This window comes from Lithobates pipiens, unplaced genomic scaffold (genome assembly GCF_037356315.1).
Source record: "Lithobates pipiens isolate NorthernLeopardFrog02 unplaced genomic scaffold, aLitPip1_a1.2 Scaffold_3, whole genome shotgun sequence".
NCBI classification, from domain to species: Eukaryota; Metazoa; Chordata; class Amphibia; order Anura; family Ranidae; genus Lithobates; species Lithobates pipiens.
This window is the reverse complement of record NW_027507790.1, coordinates 255410236-255434949: the sequence shown is the minus strand read 5'-3', so window position 1 is coordinate 255434949 and position 24714 is coordinate 255410236. Positions and strand designations below refer to the sequence as shown.

General features: G+C 41.9%; 1 protein-coding gene across 4 annotated transcripts in view; it reads left to right on the top strand.

The window, feature by feature from the left end:
• ARK2N (arkadia (RNF111) N-terminal like PKA signaling regulator 2N) overlaps window positions 1-24714 on the top strand; it is a 130054-nt gene that overhangs the window by 48515 nt on the left and 56825 nt on the right. Inside the window, exon 3 of one of the 4 annotated variants that reach the window (XM_077463066.1) lies at window positions 17105-24207. The exons of 2 other annotated variants lie outside the window; for them this stretch is intronic. In XM_077463066.1, coding sequence (XP_077319192.1) covers window positions 17105-17562 — 458 coding nt within the window. In that variant the 3' untranslated portion in view covers window positions 17563-24207. Of the gene's footprint in view, window positions 1-536; window positions 1276-17104; window positions 24208-24714 lie in introns of those variants that run through there. One more of the 4 variants, XM_077463068.1, reaches the window with a different exon arrangement.

The window sequence follows — 24714 nt, the reverse complement described above, 5'->3', positions numbered from 1 at the left end:
TCAAGTTCTTGCTAGAAGTCGATCGCCGCCATTGCTAGTGTATGTGTGTAAATTTTCAGTCTGTTTTACTGCAAAAAATATAAAGCGATTAACGCCAAAAGAGAGCTCTATTTTGTGGGACTAAAATGCAGTGTATCACAAACAATGGCCTAGTCATGAAGAGAGGTGTATCTTCTGGATGTAAAGTGGTTAAAGAAGGTAATGGATCATTTGGATTAGCGTGCTTCAAATAAACCATTTCGATTTTTACTAAAAGCTGTGTTTTTAGCTTTGAGTCTTCAATTAGCAGCAACTGAGAACAGTGTCCTACCTTCTTATGGCCATAAGCTACACTGGGGTTGGGATGTCTGTGCCGAGGGATATGCCCATAAGGAGAGGCCTAACCTTCTGCTTTCTAAGTGTCTTGCCCTCTAGTGGGCAGATTTAAACTCTGTGGTCTGCCTCCCCCCTGAAGAATAGTGTTTCTATACTAAATAAAAAAAAATTCCACTCTCCTCCTGGTGTTAGAAAAGTAAATATAATTTTTTATTTCACAGAACAGAGAGCAGCTGGGGTTCTGAAACAGAGTCAGCAGAGGAGGACAAGCTTGGAACAACTGCTGACCCAGGTGAAGGAACAAATGTTGGTGAAGAGGAAGGAAATGAGCCTGTCGGAGAAGCAGCTGCAGGAGGCACCATGACATGCAAAATGGATCAAGAGAAGAAAGGAGTCTTGGTTTAGTTCATATGTGATTTGACAAAGTGTTTTAGAGCAAACCAACAACTGTTGGCGCTCTTATGTTTTTATTTTATTTTTTAACAAAGAGTTTCCGCAGGCCCATCCACCAGCGTTTTTTTTTTTGGACTCCTTCATGCAACTCTACTAAGCTTTAATTGTTGCTGGTATACCACTATTACCCCCCAGCTGGCAAGGGGTGCATGATCAATATCCTCATTAGTCATGTCATTACGTCCCTCCACAAATGCCTTACTACCAACCATGGATGAGCAATTTGCCTTCATTGCAGCGGCTTCCTCATGGTTTGGTGTTCATGTTGAAAAATGTTTGATTGCACTTTTTTTTTTTTTTTTTTTTTTTTTTTTTTTTTTTCTCCTGTACTGTATATTTTTATGCTGTATGTAAATAGTGTTTTTTTTTTTTCTCTTGTTCTTTGAATGTCTTTGTCTACATATAGCGTAGTTATGGTTGTACTTTACCATGAAAAATTGTTAAAAAATGTTTTTTGTTTTTGCTAAGCGTTTTTATTAAAAAAAGAACGAAATTCTGGCAGTATAATGGTGTGTGTGGTCTTTATTCAAATTCATTTAAAACCCTTCACCAGTGGTAATTTTTCATCAACTAAAACATTTTCGTCGACCTAAATACTATTATAGTTGACTAAAACCTAAAATGGCATTTTAGTCAAGACTATGAAAATTTGTTGAAATTTGACGTCAAAATGTAACACTGTTCTGTAGTGCGTGTTCAAACCTTAATACCATAAATGCCTCGTTTTATTTTTTTCAACTCCAGCAGTATATGATGAGTTTGAAAGTTGTAGAGAAATGCTTAAAAATAATGCATTACAATTTAGCCTAACTAAAATGAGTTTTAGTTGACTAAAATGTACTGGAGATTTAGTTGACTAAATAAGATTAAAATACTTGCAGAAGACTAAAATGGGACCACATAAATATTTTAGTCAAGACTATGACTAAAACTATATCGAAATTTGCTGCCAAAATTAACACTACTCTTCGCCTAAGGAAGAATAAAACAAATATTTCAAGAGGCGCTCCAGTCCTTTTTTTTTTTTTTTGTCACCTACAAAAAAAAATTAGCTACAGACTTTTAATATACACACATTTGCTGGTCCTAGGATCCAGCTATTTGGTCCCCTGAACCATCGCATCTCTCCCTCTCCTCTGCTTGTTGCCGGTGTTCTGTCGGATAGTGCCTGCTATCGAGAAGTGCACAGGATCTACGGCGCATGCGCCGTACGGAACAGCACAATTTGACGATCAGCTGTTGTGATGGCGAGACAGCGACTGTGCACAATAGCCGACAGAAGAAATTTTTCTGTCGGATTGTGCCTCGCGCTGCCGAGGTGCGTTCATGTTGACGCGGATTGTAAAATTATGGGCAGTGCTGCAAAGATGAGGGGCGGATTTTTACATGATGCCTCATGTCGGTGAGGGGCGGATTTTGTACATTTTTAAAAGCTGGGCATGCACCACAAGCGTCCAGGAGAAATAGAACAAAATTTTGTTTTGCAGCACTTGCCATCTTTGCAAAATCTGCCCCCATCTTTGCAGCACTGCCCATAGTTTAAAAATCTGCCCCCAACATGTACAAATCCACCCCTCGCCGACATGAACACACCTCGCCAGTGCCAGGCACAATCTGACAGAATTTCTTCCGTCGGCTATTGTGCACAGGCGCCGTCTCTCCGTCACAGCAGCTAATCATAAAATCAGCTGTTGTGTGTTGGGTATGGCGCACGCGCAGTACACACCGGGCACTTCTCTATAGCGGGCACTATCTAATAGAACACCAGCATTTCAACCGTGGGTACAACTTGTGGCTTCACAGCCAGGTGCACTGTGCCTGCTGAAGAGCCGTCAGTCTTCATGGGACCTGTGACATGTCCCAGAAGACTGCGGGGAGGGGGGTTGGAGTGAGTACCTGTCGTCAAAATTAGGCACAGGAGGGGGGTGGGGGTAGAAATGCTCAAAGCAGATCTTTCCCTTTTGGGTGGAGCTCAGCTTTAATGCCCAAACACAATTTAGCAACTTTCACGTGTTCTTAAAATCGTATATATCACATCTACTTTGTGCCTCCAGGATTATACCTTGTTTTTTTAGGACAATGTGGGCTTTCATTTGGTAGTAAATGGCTATGGGTATCTCCTGTTACTACCAGAACCTACCACCAAAGAACAACCCAAAATAAATTCTACTTCTGATTGCAGCTATACTGCGTATGTTTGTTTACCCGTAATACTGCCTATAAGCAATAGTGTGCATTTTTCTTTTCCTTTTTTTTTTTATTTATTTTTTTTTTTTTTTCCTTTCCTCTCTGCAAGGAAAGAGATGTAATGTATCTTTCCTCTACATTCACAAAGAGAAACAGAAGGGCAGGCTTCACAGAGACTGATCACTGTTGTAGCCAATCGGGCTACCACAGCAATCAAGTGTCCCGGAATCAGAAGTTCCTGGTCCCGATCGTTAATACGGGTCCCTGGGCTCTCAGTGAGACCCCGTTCTTTGTGCTGGGAGCGCGCTTCCAGCACAAAGGGAGATGCACGTATATGCAGCCCCACAGAAAAAAAAAGCTCAGTACAGTGGGGCCAAATGTTAGATTTGTGGGAAAGTGTTAAAGCTGAACTCCAGTCTTGAACAGGTGTACAGATCCTCTCCTGTGTTGAAATTGCTTACTGTGATTTCACTGCACACTGAGCTTCTCACAACTTCGTTAACTAGTTGCCAACTGCCCTATAGCTACAGGGCGGCTGCTGTGCGTTTTTAATTATTGGTTGTCTTTTAGAGCAGAAAGTAAAAAAAAAAAGTGTGTATATATATATATGTGTGTGTATATATATGTGTGTGTGTGTGTGTGTGTGTGTATATATGTATATATATATATGTATGTATATGTGTGTGTATATATGTATATGTGTATATATATATATATATATATATATATATATATATATATATATATATAATATAATTTATTATTTTTTTAAAGAATTCTTTTTATATAAAATTCAGCCGCAGAGGTCATCAAATACCACCAAAAGAAAGCTTGATCACTGCCTGTGAAAGTGCACTTGTTTACTTTTGATAAGAATCGTGTTTGTATGGTCCATGACGTCATGCGCGATTGCCCAGTATGGACTTGCTAGAGCGGCGTGTATACAATGCCGTTTGTATTTTTCTGGCTTGCAAAGAAGGGTACTGTGTGTGACATTCTCCTCTGAATGGCACAGAGAAGTCTCGCGATGCACAAATCATTCTCCTCGTCCTGATACGGCGCATGTGTGAGATTTCGGCAGGGATACTAAGGGCGGAAATGATGTCCGCGTCGGCTTCAGAAATCGGCACTAACAATGGCGTGGAAGATACAATATTCACTAACTACTCAAAAAGGTACTTATAGTGCCGCTTTTCAATTATTACTATATATTATGCTTGGGTATGTTAAGAAACATACAAATTGAAAAATGTAAATATACATTTTTTGGCGGGGTTTACTTCCTCTTTAAAGAGGACCTATCGTCCATTGTTTCTATTACAAGGGATGCTTGCATCCTCCAAATCATTGGGTATTTGGAAGAGTTTCCAACCCCGTTATCTACTTCATCCAGGTTCACGTCGGGATCTTACAGGCATTGTCCAGATATCATTCTTTCCAGCCAGCGTTTCTCTGCGTAGTGAACAATCATAGAGGCTGTTTCACCACCTGATTGTTTTTACAGGCACCCTTCAAGTCCCCGCCGCCATATATATATATATATATATATATATATATATATATATATATATATATATATATATATATATATATATATATATATATATATATATATATATATATATACTTTTTTTTTTTTTTTTTTTTTTTTTGCATAATGTGGGGATTACTTAAAGGAGTTGTAAAGGCAGAAGGTTTTTTTTATCTTAATACTTTATATGCATTAAGACGAAAAATACCTGTGTGTAGCATCCTCACCAGCACCTCCTAATTACTTACCTGAGCCCCATCTCTCGCCAGCGATGTCCACGAGTGTGTTGACTCTCCTGATTGTCTGTCTGAGACACAGCAGCGGCACCATAGGCTCCCACGGCTGTCAATCAAAGTCAATTGACCTGTCAGAAGAGGGGGTGGGGCCGGGTCAATGCTCCGTATCTACATAGACACACTGCTTGGGTGCCCCCATAGCAAGCTGCATGCTGTGGGGGCACTCGACAGGAGGGAGGAGCCAGGAAAGCAGTAGAGGCACCCAAGAAGAGGAGGACCTGGGCTGCTCTGTGTAAAACCAACTGCATAGAGCAAGTATGTATAACATGTTTGTGAAAGTTTTTTGGGGGGGGGGGGGTGGAGCAGGTTCCTGATTTTGACAGGTACTTGTCCCACTTCTGTTCCAGTCACAGGCGATCGGAAGCAGAAGTTATCCTTCCAGAAATTTTTTGGGACGCATCACAAGTCCTAGAAAAGTTTGGATCGGAGCGCAGTGCCGCTCACACATGCGCAGTGCGCACCTGGCTGTGAAGCCGTAAGCTGTCACAACTGGGTGCCCATAGTAGAGATGCCAGTGCTGCAGTGAGTGCACTGCTGGATCGTGGGACAGATGTGTGTTTATTGAACTCCGCTTTAGCTCACATCTCCACGTTCTGAATCGTCGGCGAAATTCCCAACAGCAATTCCCGTGAAGCCACAGAGAATTCCCGTGATTTTTCGCTATTTCGAATTACTGCAATTTTCGCCTGTGATTCACAACGCGGAGATGTTAACGGAGCCTTAAGTACATGAGCGATATATCCATTTAAATCGGTGGAAGAGGCTGGAGATTTAAGGTCACCAAAGCAGGACCACTTTTGACCTGGCAAACCATGTAGTGGCTCTGCTGGAGCAGAATAGTCCAAGGCAAGTGTCTTTGAGAACACAGAAGATGAGTGTTGACAGAGATGCTAATATGTGCTTTTATAAAGTTGCTTCTCCAACGCTGAGAGAGTTGATCTAGAATGGGGTGCTGAAGCTTGCAGTACACGCTCTCAGGAAACGTGTGTTTGCTTAGAACGGGCTTCCATTTTACCATTGTGTCTATTGGTGAAATGCCAGTTCAGCTGCTGGTCCTGTTGGACCACAGTGGGGAGCGTATGGGCAGTCTGTGAGCCCAGTAGCATCCAAAAAGCTACGTTCATCTAGAGCAGTGATGGCGAACCTTGGCACCCCAGATGTTTTGGAACTACATTTCCCATGATTCTCAATTACACTGAAGAGTGCATGAGCATCATGGGAAATGTAGTTCCAAAACATCTGGAGTGCCAAGGTTCGCCATCACTGATCTAGAGCCTTTGCTGCATCTCGGGCATAAGACAGCCCCTCTACTGAAAACTCCACACCCGCAGCATTATGTACATTGCTGTTAATGCAGTGTACATTTTGTATACTTTAAATAAAGCACTATTTTAAATATCAATTAGCATTTATAACAATTCTTTTTGTTTTGCCTTTTTCATTTTGTACCCTGTACCTGCATTTGTAACCTTTTTTTTTTTTTTTTTTTTTCTTCTCTTTTTATCTATTTTGATGCCATATTTGCTTAGTAGCCTGTAGTTAAAGGTTCGGTTGGGTTTACGTTGGTTGTAAACCTCAGATGTGACTTTATAAAAAAGAATATCCTTCTATAGTGTGTACTTTGCTCAGTGCAGAGCAGTGATGGGTTGACTTACTAAAACTTGAGCATGAAACGTACAGGGATATATCGCAACATACAGGAATATACAAAGTAATACTGACATATCGCACACATAGGTTGGACTTGTGTCTTTTTTCAACCTCACCTACTATAACTAAAATCTGGTGCAGCTAAGCATGGTAGCCAATCAGCTTCTAATTTCAGCTTGTTGAATTAAGCTTTTACAAAACATGGAAGTTTGTTTCTGTGCACAACTGCACCAGGTTTTATCACTCTTAGTCCAGTTCACAGTTCACTCACTAGTTTTAGTAACTCTACCCCTAAATGTAATTTCGGTCTTCTGCTTCGTTCCTCTGTTTGCGTCTCTTCTGACAAGTGTTAGTCACCAAGTAAAAGGTGACAAGGGAGGGAGCTCCAGCACACGGCTGTGGTTGATAGCCTCAGCTCTGTTTCTGTGTGAAGAAGAGTGACTGTCCCTTACCTCCAAATCACTATCACTTAACTCTGCAAAGTGTAGTTTCAGCTGCCTGCTTTCTGAAACCTCAAGGGTTTACAACCACTTTAAAATAATGAAATACCAGTAGTATGAGTACCTCTGTATTTACAGTAATTCCCTGCAGTAAGCCTGTGTTGGTGGTACGCTCAGTTTACCTTAAAACTAAATGCGCATTTATTTATTTTTTTTGTAGGTAAAAAAAAAGTGCATTTATTATTTTCTTAGGAGCCTGTTAAGCAGGTTCAGCAGATCCCGGGCGCAATGCCAGGATCCTGCAGGCTGTTAGAGCGATCTGCTTGTACCCGTTCAAGGATGCAGAGCTATTGCAAAAAGCTAGGGTTGGGGAAAAAAAGAATTCACTAATGTCATATCGCGTATATATATATATATATATATATATATATATATATATATATATATATATATATATATATATATATTATCATAAAGTGGGGTATATCTAAGCGCTTGCGAGCAATCCATATCCATTAGACTCTCTTGGTTTTAGTACTTTACATTTGGAGAGGCCTATCCGAATACAAGAACAGTTTCATTATATTCTATTTTGTCAAAGGAAATTTTTTTGTGTTTACAGTAGTAATTTTTTGGAATTTATTTGTATCATCTATCTGAATTTGCATAGTGTTTAGAAATAATTTTAGGGAGGTTGCAGAAATCTGAAACTAGAAAATGCTGCTTAGAGAGGAAGTAAACTTCCTCTGCTGACATTTACCTTTACGTAGGCCTACAATGAGGTTTACCTATAGGTAGTGTAACTGTGTACCGTTTAGGAGATATTTATATTATATGCAGCCGATTACATCACTAGGGTGTGTGCTCGGAAGGCAAAGCCACAGGTGCCGTTCCTGTCCGAGCCCTGCGCCATGAACGGCGGCTTCCACACGCATGCGCTGGAGTGGACGTCATCGCAGCTCCGGCCACCCACAGCGCGGAATAACGCAAACCCAGGAGTAACTCCAGTTAAGATGTCTGCTCTCTCAGCAGTGTGGAAGGCTTAGTGCTAAGGTAACTATTAATGAGCTAGTATGCGACCCATACTAGCTCATTCTGCCTTTCTTACCGGGGTTTTTTCTCCCTTGCAACCTCTTTAAAGGCCGTCAAAACTAGAATTATGTCTATCGGGATGATTTAAATTTGTAAAATAAAATTCTTGATGTTCCATCAGACCTGTCCCTCTCAGTTGCAGTTTGTTTGACCTCACACCCTGAGTTAAAGGGGTTGCAAATTTCATTTTAACCGATTGCCCTCCGTAAGATTTAACCCCCCCCCCCCCATGACCAGGCCATTTTTTGCAATACGGCACTTTAATTGACAGTTGTGCAACGTTCCCAAATACAATTGTCCTTTTTTCCCACAAATAGAGCTTTCTTTTAGTGGTATTTGATCACCTCTGTGGTTTATTTTTTGCGCTATAAACAAAGACAATTTTGAAGAAAAAAAAAACACCCCGATATTCTTTACTTTCTGCTATAAAACACATCCAAAAAAATTGAAAACCTCAAATTCCTCCAATTTTGGCCAATGTGTATTCTGCATATTTTTAGTAAAAAAAAAAAAAATTGTATATTGATTAGTTTGCGCAAAAGTTACTCAAACTATGGGATTTTTTTTTTCAATAATTGCAGCGATTAGCGACTTATAGCAGGACTGCGATATTGCGACAAACAAATCAAACAGACTCTTTTGGGGACCAGTGACGGTAATACAGTAATCGGTGATAAAATATGCACTATCACTGTACTAATGACATTGGCTGGGAAGGGATTAACACGAGGGGCTATTAAAGGGTTAAACTGTGTTCCTAGCCTGTGCTTGTGTACTGTGTGGGAGGTGATTTTGCTAAGGGAAGGCATAGATCCCTGCTTAGCAGGAACACAGGATCAATGCTTTCTTTACTGACAGAACGGTGATCTGCCTTGTTTATATAGGCAAATCGCTGTTCTGCCTGTGTACTGAACGGTTGGCGTGTGATGGCAGACATCGAGTCCACGGCACCTGCTGCTGGGTTTCCGCTGTGCGTGATCACAAAACGCAAAGTATTTGGTATGAGATCTGGTGCAGAGCGGCCGCTCTGCCACAGTATATCTACGGAGGGCTGTCGTGAACTGGTTAATGTGTTGTTGTTTTTCCTATGGAATTAAATGGCAGGAGGCATGTTGGGGAAGAGGTAGGAAAATAGAGAAGATGCCGCATAAAATATAATTCTTCCCTAGGCTTATAATATATATACCTCCAATAAAGGTATGATTCACATTCTAATTCATAGTCCCTTCTTATCCCAGATTATGGGAAGGATGGCAGTAAACTACTTGTCTGGTGCTATGCCTGGCATAAATCACAATTTTAAAAGGAGTTGGAGCTGTACCTAAAGTGAAGACTAAGGCGCCATTCACACCTGAGCGTATTGGAATCATGGGCGGTATCGTGTGATTCTGCCCACCATTTCAGAATCGTTGCAAAACATGGCACACGTTTGCGTTGTCATTATTTCTTAATGGCATGCCAAACATTTTGCGATTTTGCTGCGGTTGTTGCTCAACAAAACATGCTAAAATCGCTGCAAAAATTGCATCACCAAATGCTCCTGACACTTTGCCAAAATTTGGTACATGAGCTTCTTTGGAGTGGAGGGAGGCCTGTTCAAATGAATAGTGGCACTCCACAAAAAGTCCCCATCATTGGTGTTCCAGGGGTGGGTGGAACAGTGCCCCATCATTGGTTTTCCTATGGGGGTGGGGGATAGTGCCCCATTGGTGTTCCTGGGCGGGGATAGTGTCCCATCATTGTTGTTCTCCGGAGGAATAATGCCCCATCATTGGTGTTCCTGGGAGGAATAGCGCCCCATCATTGGTGTTCCCGGGAGGCATGATGCCCCTGGTGTTCCCAGGAGGAATAGTGCGGCCCCATCATTGGTGTTCCAGGGAGGAATAGTGCCCCATAGTTTTCATTATTACTTTAAAAACTTCACCCCATGAAGATTTTACGCCCTTTTTGCGATTCGGCACTGCGCCGCTTTAACTGATGATTGCGCGTTCGTGCGACGTTGTACATAAACAAAATAGATGTCCTTTTTTTTTTCCCACAAATAGAGCTTTCTTTTTGTGGTATTTGATCTCCTCTGTGGTTTTTATTTTTTGCGCTATAAACAAAAAAGAGCAATAATTTTGGGGAAAAACGCAATATTTTTAACTTTTTGCTATATCGTGCATAAATATATATTAACATTTTTTTTTTTTTCCCCTCAGTTTAGGCCAATATGTATTCTACATATTTTTGGTAAAAAAAAAATTGCAATAAAAGTATTTTGGTTTGGGCAAACGTTATGATAGTTCTATAGCATTTTTATTTTACTTTTTTTTTTTATTAGTAATGGTGGTTATCTGCGATTTTTATCAGGACTGCGACATGGTGGACACATCAGACACTTTTGACACTATTTTGGAACCATTGTCATTTATACAGCAATCGATGCTATAAAAATGCACAGATTCCTGTGTAAATGACACTGGCAGTGAAGGGGTCAACCACTAGGGGGCAGTGAAGGGGTTAAGGGTGTCCTAGGGAGTGATTCCAACTGTGAGGGGGCTGGTATTTAACACACAGGACATTGATCACTGCTCTTGATGAGAGAGCTGTGATTTCTGTCCTGTCATTAGGCAGAACGGGGAAATGCTTTGTTTACAAAGGCATCTCCCCATTATTCCTCTCCCACAGTCAAAGACCGCGGTGGGCGTGCGCCTGCGCCACCGCTTCTTAAAGGGGAAGTATCTACGCCCTTTTGTCTACCAGTGCCATTCTGACGATGTACATCGGCATGCTCTGATCGGCAAGTGGTTAAATAAACAAAACAAAATTGCATATTCAGCTTTGGCTTTTTTTTGTAATGATTTTATCTGATTAATTGAAACCATAATCGGCCAACTAATCGATTATGAAAATAATCGTTGCAGCCCTAGTGTGAATGGCGCCTCACTGTGTTGAATTGAAACATTTGTTTAGGTTCAGTGCCTTGAAAAGAAAAGACAGATTAAAAAAGATTGACTATGTGAGTGAGAAAGCGTTTATATACGCGTTTTATACACCCTCTTACACTTTTCGTAGGTGCCAAATAAGATGCACTTCAGGAGAAAATTTCTGTAGACCTATCACCAGCACACTCTGCACTTGTTCCAGGACAGATGAGTAATTACTGTGAAACTATGAAAATAAGACATACCTCGGTTTTCTAGAATGGCTGCAATATAAGCCCTACCCTGAAAAAAAGCCCTAGTTTAAAGTCCTTGTAAAATCGTGTAATCCACACTGTAAAAGGATTATATAATGTCCAGTGTGTGTCTTTATGCAACATTGGCAGAGAAGAAGAGCTCTGGCTGCTCATGTAAGTACTCAATGACGCTGTAAATAAGGTATTTTCTACATTAATGTTACATAAAGACACACACTGGACATTATATAATGCATTTACAGAGCGAATTAAATGATTTTACAAGGACTTTAACTAGGGTTTATTTTGGGAATTACAGAGATGCTGACTCCTGAGCTGACAGGGAGGGAGGGGAGGGGGGGGGGGGGGGGGACAAATGAGACATCCCCTGAAAATAAGCCCTAATGCATTTTTTGTAGGCAAAGTTTATATAAGACCTGGTCTTCTTCTTGGGAAAACACAGTAGGAGATGAACAAGTGCTGTCCCGTGACTTAGTAATTACTCTTGACAATTATTTGAATACTCAGGATCTCATCAAACAAACACAAAAGCCTGGCAGACGTGGGGCGTGTATCAGATGTTTCAACAGAAACCGGCTGACATTCGGCCCGTGTTTACATCAACTTGTCCGTCAGAAGCCGGCCAAATGGGCATGCTGGAAAACCAGCATCCCATCACCGCGGGCAGCCAATGTCCTTCTGGTCTTCCGAGAGTGATTAGTGTACCACAATCACTGACTTACTGCAGGGAATTATAGGACAATTGCAGTATCTAACAAAAGTCAGTACACCCCTCACGTTTTTGTAAATATTTTCTTTTCTTGTGACAGCACTGAAGAAATGACACTTTGCTACAATGTAAAGTAGTGAGTGTACAGCTTGTATAACAGTGTAAATTTGCTGCCCCCTCAAAATAACTCAACACACAGCCAATAATGTCTAAACCGCTAGCAACAAAAGTGAGTACACACCTAAGTGATAATGTCCCAAAGTGTCAATATTTTGTGTGGCCACCATTATTTTCCAGCACTGTCTTAACCCTCTTAGGCGTGAAGTTCACCAGAGCTTCACACGTTGTCATAGGAGTCCTCTTCCACTCCTCCATGATGACATCACAGAACTGATGGATGTTGGAGACCTTACGCTCCTCCACCTTCCATTTGAGGATGCCCCACAGATGCTCAATAGGGTTTAGGTCTGGAGACATTCTTGGCCAGTCCATCACCTTTACCCTCAGCTTTTTTTTTTCTAGCAATGCAGTGGTCATCTTGGAGGTGTGTTTGGTGTCATTATCATGTTGGAATTCTGCCCTACGACCCAGTCTCTGAAGGGAGGGGATCATGCTCTGCTTCAGTATGTCACAGTACATGTTGGCATTCATGGTTCCCTCAATGAACTTTAGCTTCTTAGTGCCAGCAGCACTCATGCAGCCCCAGACCATGACACTCCCACCACCATGCTTGACTGTAGGCAACACACACTTGTCTTTGTACTCCTCACCTGGTTGTCACCACACACGCTTGTCACCATCTGAACCAAAACAGTTTATCTTGGTCTCATCAGACCACAGGACATGGTTCCAGTAATCCATGTTTTAGTCTGCTTGTCTTCAGTAAACTGTTTGCAGGCTTTCTTGTGCATCATCTTTAGAAGAGGCTTCCTTCTGGGATAACAGTCATGCAGACCAATTTGATGCAGTGTGTGGCGTATGGTCTGAGCACTGACAGGCTGACCCCCCCACCCCTTCAACCTCTCTCTCTGCAGCAATGCTGGCAGAAATCATACGTCTATTTCCCAAAGATAACCTGTGGATATGACGCTGAGCACGTGCACTCAACTTCTTTGGTCGACCATGGCGAGGCCTGTTCTGAGTGGAACCTGTCCTGTTAAACTGCTGTATGGTCTTGGCCACCGTGCTGCAGCCCAGTTTAAGGGTCTTGCCAATCTTATAGCCTAGGTCATCTTTATGTAGCGCAATAATTATTTTTTTCAGATCCTTGGAGAGTTCTTTACTATGAGGTTCCATGTTGAACTTCCAGTGACCAGTATGACAGAGTGAGAGCGATAACACCAAATTTAACACACCTGCTCCCCATTCACACCTGAGACCTTGTAACACTGAGTCATATGACACCGGGGAAAGAAAATGGCTAATTGAACCCAATTTGGAAATTTTCACTTAGGGGTGTATTCACTTTTGCCAGCGGTTTAGACATTAATGGCTGTGTGTTGAGTTATTTTGAGGGGACAGCAAATTTACACTGTTATACAAGCTGTACACTCACTACTTTACATTGTAGCAAAGTGTCATTTCTTCAGTGTTGTCACATGAAAAGATAGAATAAAATATTTGCAAAAATGTGAGGGGTGTACTCACTTTTTGAGATCAGGTAGGTACTCATACTAGTGGTATTTAATTATTTTAAAATGGTTGTAAACCGTTCCTAATACCAAGTGAAGTGACTGGCCTCAGGTGATGCACAGAGAATTAAATAAGTCCTCCTCCCTAAGTTGTACCTGTAGATCTGAAGTCTACTCTTCTCTACAGCCATTCAAAGTCCAGAATTTATAGCACTTAGTGTTAAAAAAAAAAAAAAACTGGGATGGAGAGATGAAGTTGCAGTCTGCAGAGCTCAGTGAGGAGAGCTCTGAGAACTGATTGGAGGGAAGGAACACCCCCTCCCCCTTCACACAGGAACAGGACTGAGGCTGTCAATCAGCTAGAGGTCCCTCTCCTGTCAGGAAAACTTATCAGAAGTGAATCATGCTAATAGCAGAGGAAGGAAGCAGCAGACAGAAATGACATTTGGTGCTCTTATTTGAGCAAGTACACACTATAGAGGGATATGCTTTGTTCATATTTCATATGAGGTTTACAACCACTTTAAGAAAACCATAAGGCCCCTTTCACACGGGACGGATCCATGATGATCCGCCCCGTGAACATCTGCTTGCTAAGCAGGGATCGCTTTGCTGATCCCTGCTGAGCCGGCGCATGGCAGGGCGGTCCCTGTACACTGTGCAGGGACCGCCCTGTCAGATCTCCGCTCCCCTCTATAGGGGACTGTCTGTCTGTGTTCATCCGATCCGCTCTGCAGGATGATGGAAAAAATAGGATTTTCCTCTGTCTGCAGAATCGGACCATAGCGGAGACAGATGATATCGGGTGTCAGCGGATGTTCATCCACTGACACCCGCCATCCCATAGGAATGCATGTATGTCTGTATTTAATCCGAAAACGGATGGATGAATTACGGACATACGGTCCGCACGTGTGAAAGGGGCCTAACTGGTTTAAATGATCTTTTTATTTGCTTTAATTTGCTTTAGTCGGTGTTCTAACTTAATGATTCATTACAGCACAGCCCTGCCTTATCAATGCAGCACAGACCTGCACCTGTCCCCATGGTTAAATGTAATGTCTGTTACTTGTTTCCATGGATGCATACACAAAATATTTGACAAATGTCATTTCTCTCCTGTGCTACATGCAGCTCCGGTCTATGAACTCCCAAGAAGCGAATGCAGGTGGTTGGTGAAAGTCAGTTTGGAAATGTAAAACTTTTTTTTTTCCTCTTTTCTCTACCATTGATAGACACAGGAGGTTTGTGGTGGAAGTTGTCTGGCCGAGTCAAACTGCAGCTTGGTACCTGAGGATGAGTACTTCAGCCACAAACCTTAAACAAAGCAACCCCCTCACTTTTGCTGCATTCAGTGTTTTAGGATTGTGTATTGAAAGCAGTGGGCGGAGCTGGGAACTGTGGCGCTAAGATTTGATCTGGAGTTCCAGGCCAAAAATAAATAAAATCTGTAAAAATGTGTGTGCTATGTGTTCTTATCTGGTTGAATCACTCTGCATTTTGATAGGCATTTGGCTTGCACAAGAGGGGCCAGTTGTCGAGGGCTCCTGCTGCTGGATCTTCCTCTGAGGACAAAGCAGGGTTATTTAACTCTCTAGTCATTAATCGTATAAGAAGTCCTACATACTTTTTGCCTCCAGTGGTGTCTTCTCTTTTTCCATTCTGTTTTAACCCTAGGTGTTCTGATATTCCCCCTTCTCTTCCCCATCTACTGCCTAATCTTATGCTGTTGACTCATTCCCTCCCCATCCCTATCAATTATCTATTCTACCGCCATACTGCCTCTCTAAACTCTGCTCTAACAGCAACCGGCAGCCCTCACCCCTCTCACCAAATATCCCCCATCCTACTCGCTACTTTCCACACAGTGGTTTAACCTTCCCCTCCACAACTGCTTGTTTCACGCCATGCTTGCATGAAAAGCAGAATCCACCACCTCTTCAAATATGCACCTGTGTTCCCTCCCCCACCTCCAATTTCACCAGTGGGCCTGTGCCCTTCCCCCAACCCTAATTTCACAAATAGACCTGTGCCCTCCCCCACTCTCACTAACGCACCTTGACCAGCATTACTACCACCTGATCTGCAGACGCATTTTTCACTCTGTCGATTCGCCCCCACACCTCAAATTGGCACCTGCATATCCTCACCCACTTTGACAGCCACACCACTTCTTCAGGGTCACACCTTTTACCCTGCCCCCGTCATCAAGCTGCTGCATTACCCCAGCCCAAGAGGAATGTGCCCTACCCACTTTCACCACTGTACCTGCAACTCCAAAATGATATCATTTAGCCAACCTTGCCCATTTTGGAACAGGCATACCTTTGCTAGTTGGTCATAAGAGCTGTTGGTAAACTACTCCGCTTAAGAAAAATAAGATTCAGATCAGTATGTAGAATGCCATCACACCCTTCAAGCGGTTCCCCAAAACCTTCTCCAATATAAAAAAGCATATTGATACATTTTTTTTTTTGAAAATTAGCAGGAAAAAAAATAAAAATAAAAGCCCTATACACCTTGGCTTTCAACAAACTCACCTAGAAATAGGGAACATTCCTCACTGGGTCTCCTTGTATCCTGGGAAAGCTGAGGGCACCAATTGTCAATTTCTTCACTGTACCAGAGCAAAGATTTACTAAATTTTGGTCTCAGCGCTTCCAGATTCCTAATAGTGTTTTGTCTTGGGGACTTTATGCAGCCCACACTAGCATATTTAAAGTGTAATTTTTTTTTCCAAGTCTTTTTATTATAATTGCTTTAACTGACAATGAAAATGGTACCGCTCAAATGCCCCCTAAACCTGTATTAGTTGGATCAGCATGTGAAGACAGCGATGCAAGACAGAAAAGATTGGTTTGTCAGGCTTTAGTAGACTTCAACAAAATGGCAGCTGTCTGCACACAGACGCCAACTCCCTCCTGTAGGAATGTGAATAAAATAAGATGGCTTCAGATCCCATTCTCCACCTGTAGAGAACGCCTTGGCTGCGTGTTTCGCCCTTTTTCTGGACTTGGCTTTGGGTCTTGTTCTCAACCTGTAGAGAACTCCTCAGGTGCATTTCGCTTTTTTTCAGGACTTTGCTTTGGATCCTGTTCTCAACCTGTAGAGAACTCCTCAGGTGCGTTTTGGACTTTTTCAGGTCTTCATTTTAGAAGCCTCTACGATTAAGCTCCAAAAAGGGCCGAAACACACCTGAGGCGTTCTCTGCAAGTAATGAACAGGATCTAAAGTCATCTTATTTTATTCACATTCCTGCAACAGTGATTCGGTATCTGTGGGCAGATAGCCACCATTTTGTCAAACTCACAATTACACACAAATTCTGGTAGAATCAGATCTTTCCTTTTAATGATAATTGAGCTTTTTGTGCTTTGTGAAAATATGCTTTTGTTTTACACATTTAAATTTTCTGTTTTAAATAGTTTAGTCTCTATATACAGTATCTAATGTAAATGGAGTTATGGCTTGTATTCCATGTTGGCATGATGGTCTTGGTCTATGCATTCGATCATCGTCCCTATTAAGGCATGCTTTTTTTAGGATAAACGCATCTAAAGTATGTTCTCTACATGATTGCTTGATCTTGTCTTACGCCATGGCCTCAATGTTTTTAAAGCTGGCTTCAGTCGTGCCGGGGGATCTTCAGGAGCATCAAGGGATCTTCCAAGATTGCTGGAAAGGGGCACCGTATGGGATAGAAACTGCATAGGCAATGTCCTGGAAGAAGCCATGAACTGTTTTGCTGAGATGCAGAGACAGACCGAGGAGAAATTTCGCATGTGGATAGAGAAACTAACTCGACTAGACACGGACGAGGAAGGCAAACAGCAGCTAGACCCCAGGGAACCTAAGCTTCACCTCGCTGGCCAGAGTTTTACACCAAGCAGTTCTTCTAGCACCTTTGTGGCTGCTCAAGATAGTCCCACCATACCCCAGCAGGGTCTTGGTTCATACGTTGGCTACCAGAATGTTGACTCGCTAGAATTGTCGGAGTCTGCATTAAACAATAACAACTTCCCTGAAGCCTTTCCGGAGAATGGGAACATAGCTGATCCGGAAATTAACCAGTCTTAATTACAGTACAGCTTCACTGGTCGTTGCTTTTCCCACTTGAATTGCACCAACCCAGTGCTCCTCCAGTCCTATGTTCTAGAAAGAGTGGCTAAACACTTCAAGGTCCCTTACCAAAGCTTGGCTACATGCATATCTTCAGATAATGCCCAGAAATACTGTACAATTGTCTGCTGCAAGTGCATGCCTTAGAGTCTGAAAGGGCCGTATACATAGGTAGATGATCAGTGATATGTACTGTTATACGAGACTGAATCTAATACTGCAGATGTAATATTTTAAAAGTGCGCAAAAATATAATATAATCCAGCCCTATTATGGGTCACAGGACTGATCCCTATTAAGTATTAAAGCTCTGTATGCAAAGTAGATCTCCATTAGACTCAGGAATTTCTGATACAAGTCTATGCATTGCTCCTTGTGTTTTCAGAAATTCTTATTGACTCTATAATGTGCCTGAATAAGCTGGTCACCTGAAAATCTGAAGGAGTGAAGAGGAAATGGGTGTGCGTGTTTTTTGTATTTTTTTGTTTTTTTTAACCTGAAAATCTCTTTATTTTCAAATGTATGAACTATTGTTTTTGAATATTCACAACTTGCCACCATGTGATCAGCTATCCAGAGTTTGATTTTCAGCTTTTATTTTGAGTGACGTGAAGAGTAAGAGATCAGATTATATAGAGATCTGAATGATATAATCTTCCCCTTCTACTAGCGGCGCTAGACCCTGAGATTAATCGGTTATAGGCAGAGATTAGACCATTCATTGCTTATGTCAGTTCTCCAACTGTAATACCTTTGGTGCTAGGGTTCCTTATTAAAATTCTTTCAAAATTGGGTACGCCCCGTATTACAAATTGATGTGTAAATTTAGGTTCAGTGTTAATGAAATCCAATGTAAAATTTCAGTTTGGGTAAATGTGAATATTTTGTCCAAAAACCATTTATACGTTAAATAACTTATCACTGATAATAGATCACAATTCCAATATAAATTTAGAAATCCTTGTGACTTGCTCCAATAGTTGTATGCCCATGGAAGAATAAAAATCGCTTTCATTGACTACGCAAATTAATAGCGCAGCTTTAGAGCTCCTACACCTGTAAAATCTCTTAATTTGCAGCCTCCAAATAGTTGTGCTGGGTGAACAACATTGGGTTCTATGGGGATCGATCCCAGGACCTCTCCTAATAACCAATCTTATCTAAGCACAGCTGAAATCTGTACAGGCTCAAGCTTCCCAATGCCACGTTCTCTCTTGTTAGAGATAGGGTAGCTTTTTCCTGGAAAACATTTTATTTTTCTTCCCCAGAATTTTTCCCCTTGTAACGGGTAGGCAGATTTATTTAAAATGATTGTAAAGTCGTCGTCTTCTTTTTTTTTTTTTTTTTTTTTTGCAAGAAAAATAACAAACGTGATACTTGCCTGCTCTGCGCAGTGGATTTGCAGCCCCCAATCCACCACTTCTCGGGTCCCTCTTTGCTGCTCCTGGCTCCTCCCTCCTGTTGAGTGGCCCCACAATATGGGGGCACCTGGGCCGAGTCACAGCTCCTTGTGTCTGTAGAGACACAGAGCTGCGGCCCGCCCCATTCCCCCCCCCCCCCGGTTGGCTGACTGACAGCAGCGGGAGCCACTGGCGCCACTGCTGTTTCTCAGCCAATCGGGAGGGAGAATCTCGGAAAGGCCGAGACATTCGTGGACAGAGATGGGGCTCATAAGTATTAGGGGGTGCTGGGGCAGCTGCTGCTGCACACAGAAGGCTTTGTATTGTAATGTGCAGAATGCATTAAGATTAAAAAAAAAAAACTGCCTTTACAACGCCTTTAAATGGCCATTAAACCTAAAACGCAAATAAGGCTCATGCACACTGCAGCTAAAAAAACTAAATCTTCTTTTACAGGCATTTTGAGCTTTTATTTCTCTGCCTAAGCTTAGGTTTACATTGACGTGATTTTACATGTCAAATCGGGGGCTATTGCCAGCCCAATCGGTGTGGCACCACACTGATTCCCAAAAGTATATCCTGTACTACTTTTGGTGATTTCGGGGTGATTTTATATAGACGTCTATGCAGCAAAGCACAGATGTCTCTGAAATCGCCACCATGGTCAGACTGACTTGCGGTATGAAATTGTTGGTGTTCAGCTAAACTCACACTATTTCAGTCCCACTGTCAGTGTGAACCTAGCTTGTGCTTTTTTTGTGCTCTTTCACATGTTTTTATTGTGCTTTTTTGAGTGTGTTTTTTTTTTTTCCTGGTCCTTTCTTTCATGAGTTTTTGGGTGCATAGCCATCTCTTCTGCTGGAGAGCTCCCCGCAAAAATGCCAGTTTTGGAGGCCTTTCTGCCTGTAGGCTCATGTCTGTAAACTCCATAGTGTGCATGGACACTTTATTGTCTAACGTGGCGAGTTTTCAGGTAGAAAAAAGATGAGTGCTCAAAGAAGCTCAAAAGCCTGTAGGAGCAGCTTCTTTGAGCTTCTTTGAGATGCATGCAGTGTGTATGAGCCCATAAAGATATGTAACTATACACTATGTAGTTAAAAGCTGAAATGCATGTGGCTCTTGTTTTGCCCACCTGTAGTTCTTTGATCCGGTATCCATTTCAGGCAGTACAGCCAAAGTCTCTACCGACTTTTAGAAAGTTGAGACTTGCCCCGGATCTAGTATGTTCTGCTTTAAGCTTATATAGCTTATCAATTTTGACATTTACGTGATGTCTTGATTTTCTGAGATATGGGCGTATAGCCAAAAATGGCCTTCCATACCTGAAGATAGGTTTATCTCCGGTAACGGAAGTTCCGATAAGTTTAAGGCTTTGTTCACACTAGCCCATGGCTCACAGCAGTGGGTCCGGTGCATCCCTGTACACCACTTCAGGTGCAAATCCGGTCCCAATTTCTGGCTGAATTTGCACCTGAAACAAAGCCGAAGACGCACAGGACCCTTTTCCAGTGTGCTCCACAGCTGCCCTGGAGATGTGTGAACCGGCTCCATTGAAAGCCGATCACGGTCTCGTATTATGCGAAATGGATGCTGGGAAACATGCATCCAATTTGAACCCAGCCTAAAAGTTTACTTAAACCTTTTGGAAATTATACTCTTAACTTTCTGTATGAAAGTCTTAACTTTTTTGGCCGTTTTTAAAAAGGCAGTGAAAATGGTGTGCACCCGTCTTCAGTTTTCAGCAGTCACAAAAATGAAAAGATTGGTTGCGAGTCGGATGCTGTCCTTTACCTTTTTAAATAAAGGTTACAAGGGGAAGGATAGGAAAGGGCAGACCCTACATATTTTTGTGAATGTTAAGAATTTTTAACTTTTTTTAAAAAAATTTTTTATGATTTTACTATGTCAGCTTAAACAGGTTTGGTTGAAGCAAGTTGTGGGACATTGGTTTTGTTATAAGCTAGCGTGACTCCAGATCTGAGGGACTATGGTGACAACTCATTCCCTTTCATAAGTATCCTATAAATTTCACCCAGCATTTTCTTCCCATTGATAAAAAATTAAACATTCTCAAGAGTCAAGAATTTTTTATTTTTATTTTTTCTTGCAAATTTTTTTTTTACTTTAAATTTTTTTTTTGGTTAATTTGTATTCCTATTACAAGGAATGTAAACATTCCTTGTAATAGGAATCTATGTGACAGGTCCTCTTCATGGAGAGATGTGGGGTCAATAAGACCCCACATCTGTAATCCAGGCTGGAAAGCATGAGAGCGGGAAAAAAAAATTTCACAATCTCATGCTGACAGCCGCAATCGCGGCTTCGTTTATTTCCGGGGGCCTCCGACGGTCATAGAGATGACTGGTGACCATTCGGTCACCGGAAATCTCTATCGTCGTCATCCGGCGCCGGCCAAAGCACCAGATGACTGCGGGAGTGGACGTCGCCTATAAGAAAGCTCAAGTGGCGGAACCGCCGCTATGATCGTTCTTATCATGCACAGAATCGCCGGCTGCAAAGAATATCTGAATGATGCCTCTAGCTGCAGGCATCATTCATATATACCCCCCCCAGGTGAAGGACGTCATTTTACTATGTCCAGGTATTGAAGTGGTTAACATGTTCCTACCATGCACTCTCCAGGGGCAAAATGTTAGAAGTTGATGTTTTTCTTGATAATCACTAATATTGCCCCCCCCCCCCCCCCCCCTCACCAGTAGATAAGACCATGTTCCCCCACCCTTCCTCTTTCATAAATGCAAAAATGCACATTTGCATGATGTAAATGTGGATCTTTGTACAGCAATCTTTCATCGGATTGTTTAACGGATGGTGACCAGTGGTTTAGGTTTTCAGGCCTTATAAGCACCCCATAAATAGGTATAAAATGTTAAGTGACCTGAGGCTTTGTTTTTTTTGTTTGTTTTTTTTCCTGTTTTTCATGGAATACACTGGGAATAACTTTTTTAAAGTCTAGTTGATTTTTGTATTATGTTTAGATTGGTAGAATTTTTAACATATGTTACATTAATATTTGAAACATTGGGGCAGGTTTTTCTTTAAGTATGCATTTCTTTTAATTCCTCTTTTTAAAAACATTTAATCTAAACCCCTGAAAATTTGTATTCTATCTTTTCCCAGCTGTTCTGGGGTGTTCATCAGTTTTTCAGTGCCCTGAACCACGGTTTTTTAATATGTTTAACTTTTTTAATTTTGTGTTTTAAGAAAAGAAAAATGAAACCCTAAGTTGTCTAAGGAACCCGTGAGAATGGAAATATAAAAGTTACTATTGCTGACTGACTTTAAAAGGTGGAGGCCCTGTGCCCGTTACCTTGTTCCTTAAGTAGGAAGTCTCTTATCTGGAACAAGTATTCACAGCAGGAATTCAGTTGTCAGACCTTGGCCACAAGCTTGTTTCAAGTCGGATGTGTCAATGAAAAACTGAACAGGGTCTAGAGAGATTGAGATTGATGTTTTTAGGTCCGATTTGCTAGTTAGTGAAGTGAGGGACAGGATGGCAGCCTGTGTGTCAAGGCCATTTAAAATAAGTCCACAGAGGCAGGGCACCCATCTTTGAAGCTGTGTGAAATCATTGTGTTATTTAAAGAAAAAGCTGAGGTTTGTGGCAAGTCTTGGATCACGTGACCAGGCATCGACCCCAAAGTTTCTGCCAAAGAGTCTTGGGAAACTGAAGTTTAACCAATTGGCACTTCAGTCTGAATTGTGATTATACCCTCTGGAAGGGACAACATGGTCAGTGCCTTTTGTTTACATGATTCAATGCCAGCCTGACCCTGGAACCATTTGTTTCTTTAAGATAACAATTTCTGCTCTATCACTCAAGTTTTCAATATCCATATAAACATCCTTAGGCAGCCAATAGGTAAACATGGCACGTTGATCCTGACCACAAATTTTCTGGTTTCTTCATGAATAACCAATGTTCTGGGGCCGAGCTAATAAGCTTTGTTGTCGGTCATGTCATTGGTTTCCAGTGAAGGAATTGGTTGTCTTTTTTTTGCAATGCTACTGGTTTTCCATAGTGTGGTTGGATATCCTGTTAACAGTGCTGATGACTTTCAGCAAAGGTATTGGCTTCCTGTAAAGTGGTAGTCTGCCTTGTTTGCAATACTTCTGGCTCCCCATTAAGTAGTAGGCTGCCTTGTCGGCAATCTTACTGACTTACTGTAAAGTGGTAGACCACCTTGTCGGCAATACTTCCGACTTCCAATAAAGTAGTATACTACTTTGTTGGCAGTGCCGCTGGCTTCCAGTAAAGTGATAGGCTACCTTGTCGACAATGCTGTTGGCTTCCAGTAAAGTGGTAGGCTGCCTTGTCTGCAATGCTGTTGGCTTCCAATACAGTGGTAGGCTGCCTTGTTGGCAATACTGCTGGCTTCCAGTAAAGTGGTAGGCTGCCTTGTTTGCAGTGCCGTTGGCTTCCAGTAAAGTGATAGGATGCCTTGATTGCAGTGCCACTGGCTTCCAGTAGAGCGGTAGGCTAGCCTGTTGGCAATGACACTGGCTTCCATTAAATTTCCGGGCTGCCTTATCAACAATGGCGCTAGCTTCAAGTAAAGTGGTAGGGTAGGTTTTCAGCAATTACACTGCCTTTCAAAATGGCTTCCTTTTATAATCCAGAGACACTAGGTGTGCTATCTTTCACCAATTATGGCTATATAATTACCTGTGTGACTGTTACATAATAAGGGAGGACAGTCCTTAGGGTAGTTGTAGGAAATGGGGCATTCTACAGAAGGAATTCAGTGCAGGCTGTCCTTGACCCGGGTCCTTCTAATCGTACTAACACTACATTGAGGTGGGGATCCGCCTGCCCCGCTGCTGCTGTATGAAAGCTGCTTTACAGACCTCCGGCCTATTGTAGCATTTAACCTGCGAACTGCCAAAGGGCTCTAGATACATGGCAAGTTTTTAAACTTCTTTTGTTCTGGGTATAGAATGTGTGCAATGATGTACAATCACAACACTAAGTCTGCCTTTCCTATCAGGACGGACGGTTTATAATGCGATGAGATGAACCTTACCGAGCAGTATTCACGGTCATTTCCTCTACTGACGAGGGATGAAACTATGCGCTATAAAGTGTTAATGTCTTTTCAGTTGTGCTACCTTTGCAACAAACTCTGTAAAACTTAAAGCTGTAACTAGTGTAAGTTAGTATAAATAAATCGTGTTTATCATTTGTCTGTGTGGTTTATTGATTAATAGAAATTTGTTTGAATGCTATCAGTGCAAATGAAACCCTTGCCAAAAAAATTTTCTGCTTAGTTTTGGATTGAGCAGAGAAAGGTTAGATGCTAACTACTGGTTGTGTCCCCTTTGAGAGGAGGACCAGGCCAGGAAGTAGAGGGCCACCACAGCAGGAAGTGGAGGGGAATCTTTACAGTGGGTATCCAGCAGGAACAACCTGACAGGGCTTTTAACTCTTTCCCGTTCGTTCTAAAATTCCAAAAGATACAACTGAGTTCCACTTTAAGTGATTAAGGGCAAAGCCCCCTATATGTGCACAGCGTAGTGGCATGAATATGGTGGTAAGATTTCCTTCACCTCCCCATTCTCATTTAGCTAGTTTGTGATTAATGAACTGTAAAGCCAGTCTACCCTTACAGGTAGGCATTTTGGCAACTCTACTAAATGTTTTGAGGTGTACCGTTGTCCCCAGCTAAAACTTTTTTTTTTTTTTTTTTTT